This window comes from Phaenicophaeus curvirostris, chromosome 2 (assembly GCF_032191515.1).
Source record: "Phaenicophaeus curvirostris isolate KB17595 chromosome 2, BPBGC_Pcur_1.0, whole genome shotgun sequence".
Classification (NCBI taxonomy): Eukaryota; Metazoa; Chordata; class Aves; order Cuculiformes; family Cuculidae; genus Phaenicophaeus; species Phaenicophaeus curvirostris.
Window position 1 is genome coordinate 118,008,242 of NC_091393.1, and position 10,534 is coordinate 118,018,775.

At 53.7% G+C, this 10,534-nt stretch overlaps 1 protein-coding gene across 2 annotated transcripts; it reads left to right on the forward strand.

Annotated features, from left to right (window-relative positions):
• The first annotated feature begins 1,094 nt into the window (after nt 1-1,094).
• DNAJC27 (DnaJ heat shock protein family (Hsp40) member C27) lies at nt 1,095-10,534 on the forward strand. Of its 2 annotated transcripts, XR_011336837.1 has the most exons (8): nt 1,095-1,207; nt 2,723-2,805; nt 3,659-3,728; nt 4,800-4,964; nt 5,386-5,508; nt 6,020-6,180; nt 8,591-8,969; nt 9,588-10,531. XR_011336837.1 is itself a non-coding variant. In XM_069850726.1 (7 exons), the coding sequence occupies exons 1-7, from the start codon at nt 1,121-1,123 to the stop codon at nt 8,721-8,723; spliced, it is 822 nt and encodes a 273-aa protein (XP_069706827.1). In that variant the 5' UTR covers nt 1,095-1,120; the 3' UTR covers nt 8,724-10,534. The 2 variants fall into 2 exon arrangements, 1 of the variants encoding a protein (XP_069706827.1); XM_069850726.1 differs by having other exon boundaries at nt 8,591-10,534.

Genomic DNA, 10,534 nt, shown 5'->3' on the forward strand with positions numbered 1-10,534 from the left:
TTGTCCCCTATCACTGTCCCCTATCCCTATCCCCACGCCCATCTCTATCCCTGTCCCCATCCCTGTCCCCTATCCCTGTCGCCTATTTGTGTCCTGGCCCTGTCTCCTGTCCCTATCCCATCACTGTCTCCTATCCCTGTCACCATCCCCATCCCCTGCTCTTGTCCCCTGTCCCCTATCCCCATCCCGATCTCTATCCCAATCCCCATTTGCATTCCCCGTCCCCTTCCCCATCCCCATCCCGATCTCCATCCCCATGCATATCCGTATCCATATCCATATCCATATCCATATCCATATCCGTATCCGTATCCGTATCCGTATCCGTATCCCTATCCCTATCCCCTTCCCCTATCCCTATCCCTATCCCTATCCCTATCACCACCCCCACGCCCATCCCCATCCCCTATCCCTATTCCCATCCCCTATCCCTATCCCTATCCTCATCCCCATCCCCATTCCCATCCCCATCCCCATTCCCTGTCCCCTTCCCCATCCCTTTCCATATTCCTATTCCTATCCCTAACCCAATCCCTGTCCCCTTCTCTATCCCCATCCCCTATCCCTATCCTCATCCCCATCCCCATTCCCTGTCCCCTTCCCCATCCCTTTCCCTATACCTATTCCTATCCCCTTCTCCATCCCCATCCTCTACCCCTATCCCCTATCCCCTATCCCTATCCCTATCCTCTATCCCTATCCCCTATCCCTGCCCCTATCCCTATCCCTATCCCTATCCCTATCCCTATCCCCTATCCCTATCCCTATCCCTATCCCTATCCCTATCCCTATCCCTATCCCTATCCCTATCCCCTATCCCTATCCCTATCCCTAACCCCTATCCCTATCCCTATCCCTATCCGTATCCCCAACTGGCGCCCCCTGCTGACCGATGCCGCCCCTAACGCTGTCTCCAAATCTCGCGAGATCTCCTCGCTGCGCGGTGGCGGCGCTCTCGCCAAATCTCGCGAGATCTGAGGCGCCGGGCGCTGCTGCGGCCCCCGCCGCGCGCGCTCCCTCGCTCCCTCCCCTCTCTCCCCCCCCCAACCCCTGCACATACAACAACTACCATAACCCCAACCCGGTCCCGCATCGCTCCCCTTCGCTTCCACCCGCTGCCATGGAGGCGAGCGCGCCGAAACGCAAGGAAACGCGCAAGTCCCTGCGGATTAAAGTGATCTCCATGGGCAACGCGGAGGTGGGCAAGGTGAGGGCGCTGCCATTGGCGGGCGCGCGCGGGAGGGCGGGGGGAGGGGGAGAGCAGCCAATGAGGAGGCGGCTGCGAGACGCGAGGGGCGGGGCCAAGGGATGATTGATAGCCGGAGTGGGCGTGGCTTAGTGGGTTGGGGTGTTGATTGGCAGATGCGGGGGCGGGGCTTAGCGAGGTTTGCGGGGCGTTGATTGGCTGCGCGGCGGAAGGGGGCGTGGCCTCAGGGTGGGTGGTGGTTTATAGGGAAGGGGCGTGGCTAATCGCGGTTAGGGCGGTGTTGATTGGCTGTGCTGAAAGGGGCGGGGCCTCGAGGTGATTGACAGTTGAGGGGCGGGGCCAAGGGAGTCAAGAAGGCCAGCAGCAGCCTGGCTGGGATCAGCCATGGGGTGACCAGCAGGAGCAGGGAAGGGATTGTCCCTCTGTCCTGGTGAGGCTGCACCTCGAATCCTGGGTTCATTTCTGGGCCCTTCACTGCAAGAAGGACATTGAGGGGCTGAAGTACGTCTGGAGAAGGGGAACGGAGTATCCAGAGGTTCTGGGAGTGGCTGAGGGCCCTGGGGTTTGTTTAGTCTGGAGGAGGCTAAGGGGAGGCAGCCTCGCTCTCTGCAGCTCTCAGAGAGGAGGTTGGGATGAGGTGGATGCTGGGCTCTTCTCCCAGGTAACAAGTGATAGCACAGGAGGAGGTGGCTTCAAGTTGCAGCAGGGGAGGTTTAGGTTGGATACTGGGAACAATTCCTGTAAAGAAAAATTGGTGAAGCTCTGTCAGGGGCTGCCCAGGGCGGTGGTGGGGTCCCCATCCCTGGAGGGGTTCAGAAGCCGTGTGGCTGTGGTGCTTGGGGACATGGTTTAGGCAGCACAGTGGTGTTGGGCTGATGATTGGACTGGATGAGCCTAGAGGGTTTTTCCAGCCTTAATGCATGCCCAGTGTTGAGTTCTGCAACCTGTTGAGTTGTTTTGCCTGGGTCCTCTTTAATCCTGGCCCTCAGCTGGGTGTTATCTGTCACGGAAGGATGCCCACAGCCTTCCTTATCTTCAGGGCTCTTGTTTACTTTATGGACTTATTGTAACCGTTGCCAAGCTGTATGTTCACTGATGATCCCCTGCCCAAATCCTTGAGTAATACTGCAGCAGTTTGTTCTGCTTTACATCCCCTTTTCAACTTGTACAACAAAATCACTCAAACTTGCTTTTTTTCTACCTCTAATTTAACAGCGTGATATAAAATAGAATAAACAGTAAAACCAAACCCATTTGCAAGTGAGCAAATCTTGCTCTATAAAATGGTAAGTGACATGAACGCAATTAAATAAAGGTGAGTCTAAAATAAGTGTCACAGTTCTTAACAAAACCCGTGATTCTTTTGGCACCTGCCAGATAGTTTAGGGTGTTAGGGCAGAGTTGATGTCTGTGCAGCCTTCTAACTGGCTGGAGGCTGTTGGTAAATTCCGTGTTAATGGGAATATTATGGTATATTGTGCCATCCTGCTGAGACTCCCTTTTCCTTTCTCCTAGAGCTGCATTATAAAGCGTTACTGTGAGAAGAGATTCGTCCCCAAATATCTAGCGACAATCGGCATCGACTATGGCGTCACAAAGTAAGTACCTTTGCAGGATGGAGCTGTGAGCACCGGGAGAGTGGGATGAGCTGCCTGGATGCAGATGGCATCATGGCTCTGCCAGGGGAGAACGGTGCCCACAGGGTCAGATGGAAGATGCACAGTGGGGCTGTCCTAGCTCCTGCTGCTCCTGAGCAACCACACTGCCACGAGGCAGGGTGTGCTTGGCTATGCCGAATCTCCTCAGTTTCACCAAATGGTCAAAGTTGGAACCTCTGCAGCTCATCCAGTCTGACCTTCTGCTAAAGCAGGGTCACCTCCAGCAGTTGCACAGGAGTGCACCCAGGTGTGGTCTCTCTCTGGAGAAGGAGACTCCACAGCCTCCCTTAGCAGCTGGTTCTAGTTCTCCATCATCCGCATGGGAAAGTTCTTCTAGTTGTACTACTGCTCTGAGGTCTCCCCGGAGCCTTCTCTTCTCCAGCCATCCAGAGCTGGTTCTGTCCTCCTTGTCTGACCAGCTCTAGGGGCAGTTTTCTGGCCATTAAACCCCGTAACTCAGAACTTCTTACTGATTTGACTTCACATGGAGCTCTGCCTCCAGCTCTGGAGTCCTCAGCACAGGAAAGACATGGAGCTGTTGGAGCAAGTCCAGAGGAGGCCACAAAGATGATCCGGGGCCTGGATCATCTCCCATACGAGGACAGGCTGAGAGAGTTGGGGTTGTTCAGCCTGGAGAAGAGAAAGCTGGAGAAGAGAAAGCTGATTCTCTGATTTTTCTGTCCCGTGCTCTTTCCCTGCAAGGGCTGGCAGAGACAAAGGCTGTTCCTGTGGAGCACAACCTGTGCAGGGGCTGAGCCAGAGTCTTCTCAAGCATTTCCCACTTATTTTTCAGAGTGCAGGTCAGAGACCGCGAGATCAAGGTGAACATCTTTGACATGGCAGGACACCCATTCTTCTACGAGGTATGGCAGGCCAGGCTCCAGACAGCATCCCACAGCGCTGTGCTCAGCCAACCCGGCTTGGAATCACTCCACACCCATCAGCTTTCCTCACATCTGCCTGAAATTGGGTTTGAGGGTGGGAAAGTTGAAAATAGGCTTTGCAGGAGCTCCTGCTGCACAATACACCCCCTTCTTTCCTGCCACAGACACCTGATGCAGGCCAGCGCTGGAAACACTTTCTGCTTCACTATGAGTAACTCCTTGCTGCTAGGGGTTACCGAAACCGGGAGTCTGGTAGCGCTGAGGCTGCTCCACATCCATGTTCTTCATATCTCTGGTAGGCACAGACAGGCCTATACGTGACGTCTGTACAGATACACGTATCTGGCTGTGCAGATGAACACAGATAGAGAGAGCCAGCACTGGCAAAAACAGCACCAGTGGCCTCATCCTGGCTGATGGAGAATAACTATCCTGTAGCTGACCTTAGACACTCTCCCAGCAGCTGTCCTGGGAATCCTCACTCTCCCTAGTTGTTCACATTCAGTGTACAAGCGCTGGAGGCTGCAGCCCTGCTCAAGCTCCTGGGACAGACGCACACTCACAGACAAACATCCTGTGGTTCCATCCAGCAGCTCAGCTTGGACATGCAGCCTTGTCCGGTGGCCTTGGATCCTCACTCTGATCTGCTGCCTCGCACACAGGGACACATTAGGAGAAAATATTTCACAGAAAGGGTCATTGGGCACTGGCAGAGGCTGCCCAGGGAGGTGGTTGAGTCACCTTCCCTGAAGGTGTTTAAGGGGCGGGTGGACGAGGTGCTGAGGGACGTGGTTTAGTTGGAATGGTTGGACTCGATGATCCAATGGGTGTTTTCCAACCTGGTGGTGATTCTGTGCACGTGCAGACGGGTCTCTGGATCAATTCCTCAACCTTCCAGTCTCTGCAGAAGTTGGTCTTACACCTTGTCTGTTGTTGTGCCCTTGTGTTTGGGATGATGCTTTATGGGCTCATCGCATTCCTGTGCTGGGCTTCATGGCAATGTGATCAGGTCATTATGTGGGTTCCTCCATCTCTCCTTTGTCCCCACAGGTGAGGAATGAGTTCTACAAGGATACACAGGGTGTCATCCTGGTCTATGATGTTGGACAAAAGGAGTCTTTTGATGCATTGGACGCGTGGCTGGCTGAGATGAAGCAGGAGCTGGGCCCCCACGGAAACATGGAGAATGTTGTCTTTGTTGTCTGTGCGAACAAGGTGAGGGACCAGGCTGCCTGATCTTGGGGCTCATTGTGTTCCAAATGTGATCCCAAGCTGCTGAGCTGCAGCAGGGGAAATGCTGTTCAGTCATAGGGAGGAGTTTCTGAGAGGCAGATCTGTGTGAGGAGCACTGGAAACTGTGTTTCAGTGGGGTTTGGAGAAGGCGGTGGCCACACATCAGTCAGGGAAGGATCCAGTAGAGGTGTCTCTGGACTAAATGAACTCTCAAAGGCCTTACCTCTTGCATTGTCTGTGCTTGCTTTCCACACTGCCCCCATTCCTTCAGCATAAGCCAACAGCCTGTACAGCCAGACAGGCTTCTTGCCTGCTGTTAGATGATCAGCCCTGGAGCTGTGTTCTCCAGCAGCTGCAGCACACCCTGGCTGAGCTCTGATCTCTGCCTTTTCTTCTGTTCTAGATCGACTGCACCAAGCACCGCAGCGTGGATGAGAGCGAGGGACGGCTCTGGGCAGAGAGCCGGGGCTTTCTTTACTTTGAGACATCGGCACAAACAGGGGAAGGGATCAACGAGATGTTTCAGGTGAGGGGTAGTGAAGGTGGGAAGGGCACAGACACCACAATGAACCAAGATTTGATGGCAGAATGTCTCCTGAACTGCCAGGATCTCACATAACCTCTTGACCTCTACCCCAGAGGTGTCTTCTCAGTGAAATGCTGCTGTGGGAAAGCTGTAGCTGAGACTTAGTATTGGTCCTCCTAGTTCTGAGGTGGCCCTGACATTGTGTTACTCAGAGTAGCACTGGGAACACAATACAGAGATGCCCATGTCACCTACTTGGGTCTGGCACTGAGCTGAAGTGGGTTTGAGATAAATGTGGGGCCTGGCCTGCTTCTCGTGGTCCTTGCAGAGACTGGATCCCCCCAGATTGGGGCATCTCAGCATCCCACAGCCCAGGCAGTTGGGAAATGAACATTCAGCGGTTGTGCAAATGTTCTTTCTCCCATTGCAAGATGAAGTGGTGGGACCTCTGATGTGCTGCCACCACCCTTGGCCACCATTCCTTCCCACTAACTCCTCCCTGTGTCCACAGACGTTTTACTCTGCCATCATCGACCTGTGTGACAATGGTGGGAAGCGTCCTCCTTCCAGCATGGGGGTTGGCTTCACCAAAGAGCAGGCAGATGCCATTCGCAGAATCCGCAACAGCAAGGACAGCTGGGACATGCTGGGAGTCAAACCTGGAGCCACGAGGTGAGGGAGACTTTGGCATTTGTCTGGCTATCCATACTCTTTCCGACCTGGTTTGTTTTGTCATCTTTTAGTGACCTGCTGCTGATAAACTTGCCTTGGTTTATACAGCAGCTGGGCACGAATATCGAGCCACAGAATCAAGCCAATGCAAAAGAAAGGCCCTGTCCCCATTGCCACCAGCCATGGTCCAACCGTGCCAGGCAGGTGTGGCACCAAGCTACACTGATGTCCTACTGCTGTCCCCTACCTTGTCCCCATAGAATCATAGAATGGTTTGGGTCAGAAGCCCATCCAGTTCCAACCCCCTGCCATGGGCAGGGACACCTCCCGCTGCATCAGGTTGCTCCAAGCCCCATCCAACCTGGCCTTGAACACCTCCAGGGACAGGGCAGCCACCACTTGTCTAGGCAACCTGGTCCAGGGTGTCCCCACCCTCACAGGAAAACATTTCTTCCTAAGATCTCATCTCAATCTCCCCTCTTTTGGCTTAAAACCATTCCTCTTCATCCTATCCCTGTGCTCCCTGAGAAAGAGCACCTCCTCAGCTTTCCTGGAGCCCCTTTACCTTCCAGAGGGCTGATATAGGAATTGATTTTACAGTGCTTCCCCGTGGAAGCGGTGCTCCCACAAGCCAAGCTTTCACTTGCCTTCCTTAGTGGACTTCTAGGCAGGTGTAATTTGCTATTGATTGTGTAAGGGGTTGGATATTGAATCTCCCAGTTCTGTTGTATGACGTGGGCGGCCAAAAGAACCTCCCAGAGCTATGACTTGCTTTCATCTGTCTGAAACACAAGGACTTCCCTTATGCAGAGAGGTGGGAGAGTAGATTTTTGAATACCTTCTCCAGCAAACCTGTCCTCCAGTCCTTTCTGACCCACAGAGAGGGGTCAGCAGCTCTGCAGGGCACCTGGTGCTGTGATCACCAGCACAGACTCCCCTTCCTACATCTGCAGCTGGAGCAGAGATGTCTGTCTTGGACCAGACACCTGAGGCTTAAAGGGCTGAAGTGATGTGCAACGCCTTCACCCAGAGTGTGTAGGTGGTTTGATGCGGAGCTGAGTCAGGGTGCGTGTGCTGTCTCCTGCCTTTCTGCTCTTTGATGCTGGAGACTTGGCATAGCACGTGTCACAGGCACACATTTCAGAAACGGCGTGACCAGCAGGTCCAGGGAGGTTCTTCTCCCTCTGTACTCAGCACTGGTGAGACCGCTCCTCGAATCCTGTGTTCAGTTCTGGGCCCCTCACCACAAGAAGGATGTTGAGGCTCTGGAGCGAGTCCAGAGAAGAGCAACAAAGCTGGTGAAGGGGCTGGAGAACAGGCCTTATGAGGAACGGCTGAGAGAGCTGGGGGTGTTTAGCCTGGAGAAGAGGAGGCTGAGGGGCGACCTCATTGCTCTCTACAACTGCCTGAAAGGAGGTTGTGGAGAGGAGGGAGCTGGGCTCTTCTCCCAAGTGACAGGGGACAGGACGAGAGGGAATGGTCTCAAGCTCCACCAGGGGAGGCTCAGGCTGGACATCAGGAAAAAATTTTTCACGGAAAGGGTCACTGGGCACTGGCAGAGGCTGCCCAGGGAGGTGGTTGAGTCACCTTCCCTGGAGGGGTTTAAGGGACGGGTGGATGAGGTGCTGAGGGACATGCTTTAGTGATTGATGGGAATGGTTGGACTCGATGATCTGATGGGTCTTTTCCAACCTAGTGATTCTATGGTTCTGCCCAACCTCTCAGCCACACAAGGGGAAGGACCAAGTGGACCAAGCCATGGGTGAAATGAAGCTTTTTCTACAGGCAGGGAGAATGAACTGGGAGTGCTATGTCCCAGGACACTCCAGGGAGATGAGAGCCATCACCATGGCCCCAAACTTCAACCCACGGGTGAGGGGGATGCACCTATAGGTGGCAGGTTCCCCCTGCTGGGATGCCAACCACTGCTTTTACCATTTTCCTCCTTTATTTTACAGGTTCTCACCGATATTTTTACAAGTGGGAATAAACGCCAGGCAGGGGAGGTTGGGAGGTGGCAGTTTTGGGGCGCTGTGGCCACCGACATCCCTGTCCCTGGAGTTGTGGGAAGGAAGGACAGACCCAGCACTTATGATGACCCAGTGGGTCTTTTCCAACCTGGTGATTGTATGATTCTATCCGGCATGGTGGCAGCATTCATGCCAGCGCTGTCCTTTGTGGAGAGAGGGATTCTCCCCGTCCTCTGCCTGTGCCACACCAAGAAATGCCCTGGGTGCTTTTCTGCAGCTCTTTTTCCATAGCATCACCTCCAAAGCCTGGGCATCCTTAGTACCAGAGATGGAAGGGTTCGAAAGTGTCTACACAGGGCTGTGGAGCACAGGGGGAGCTCCTGGCCCTACTGTGCTGTGCCAACTCACATGAGTCCCCTCACTTTTCTCCTGTCTCCTAGGGATGAAGTGAACAAAGCCTATCGGAAGCTGGCTGTGCTGCTCCATCCTGACAAGTGCGTGGCTCCTGGCAGCGAGGACGCCTTCAAAGCAGTGGTAAACGCCCGGACTGCGCTTCTCAAGAACATCAAATAGGGAACAGAGCCACTCAGAGCTGGAAACCTTCCCCTTCTCCCAGCTAGCTCCCAGGAAGCCGCGGGGCACCCCTCTCCTCCTCACACTTACCGCTGGCATGGACAGAGGCTCCCAGCACCAGCTGTGGGAGCAGGACTGCATCTGACTGGGCTGGAAAGGGGAAGGAGGAGGGGAGGGGGACCCCAGAGCCCTCCCTGCATCATTGTCCCACAGTCGTGGTTAGTATTAAGTGCTGAAAGCAGTGAGGTCCCCACCTTCCTGGCTGTATTCCACCTCCTGGGAGTTTTCAGGCATGGAGGAATGTTTATACGCTAAGGGTGGAGCTGGATCTGACCTGAAAGCTACTGCACTTGAAAGCATCGGTGTTGTGGGTGGAGGATGCCCAGGAGGACAGTGGGTTGTCAGTCTTGGGTTATCTGGGTGCCTGTTGCAGGGTGGTTTGGCAAAACTCGCTCCTTCCAGCTGACACCCCGCAATGCTGCTGTTGGCAGCGAGGAAAAGGGGGCGTTGCTTGAGGAAACCTCTCCGGTACTGCCAGTAGAATCTGGCTCCCAGAGTGTCCTGGTCCTTGCTAAGACGTTGTGCCAAGAATGAAACCTTGCCAGGAGTCAGGCTTTCCACAGGCAGCCACCTTAGAGCACTGAGTCTCCTGCCTCCGCTTCCTTCCATCTCCCTGAGCTCCACTCATTGAGAAGAGCCCCTGAGGCTGCAGGCCCTCAAGCTATGTTCCCCACCCTCACAGGAAAACATTTCTGCCTAAAATCTCATCTCAATCTTCCTCTTTCATCTCAAGGAGGCAGAGTGCTGAGGAGGGAAGGAAGCCCAGAGCCCTCCTTGCATCTGTGAGTGCAGAAAGCAGCAGAGGTCCCCGCCTTCCTGGCTGTGTTCCACCTTCTGGGAGTGGCCAAACAGGAGATTTCTTGGGCTCCCATGATTTGCCAGGACCCAATTTTATTCCCTTGCTGCTGTTTGAGCTTGGCAGGGAAGGTCGGGACACAGCAACAGCGTGAAAACCACTGAGCATGCGCGTATGCATACTTATCCCACAGGTATCCCTGTCTGAAAGGGTTTTCTTCTATGGTCAGTGCAATATGTATTATATTTTCACTTCAAGGCAGCTTTTCTGTGGTTCCTATTCAAAATATATCACAAAATAACAGTAGAACCCCCTCCTTTGCACTAAGGGACTTCAGAGCCAGTATTGGTTTACTCTTGCTCTTACTCTAGGCAGAAGAAATAAGCTGTCCTGCTGGGAAGCACCTTTTCCTCCTCTGGTGTAGAAATAACCAAGAGGAGGTGCTGCTACAAGAAGTTCATGTTTAAAATCACTCCATTTTTCCTCTTCCCGGGGCAGGGGAAGATGAGCAGGGCAGACGTTGGAGCTGTTTCAAGTTGCACTGGTGGGATCTGGTTCCCCACTTTTTGTAATGCTGTGAAGTTCACTGGAAACCTCCCTCCTTGTCCAGCAGGGGAAACCACTTAATTCTCACTTCAAACCTATTTCTCTGTATCTATCTTCCATTGAGGAGGGTAAGTAATCCCGTTGATGAATGGTGCGCTTCACTTTGAGGGTGAGAACTTGGTGACTGGAGTGGTCAAAGGAGTTTCTGTTGCTCTGGGGCTGCCGTGCCACGCACAGTCCCTCCTGTTTGCACCTCGGGTGACTCTGGTTGTGGTCTTTGGGTTTCTTTTTTCTGTTTACGGATGTTTGGAGATGATGACACACACATGTCATGTCTAGCGATGCCGGTGACCTCCTATGTTGTGTTATTTTTATGAATAAAACCCCTCCCTGTGGAACAGAAGGAGCC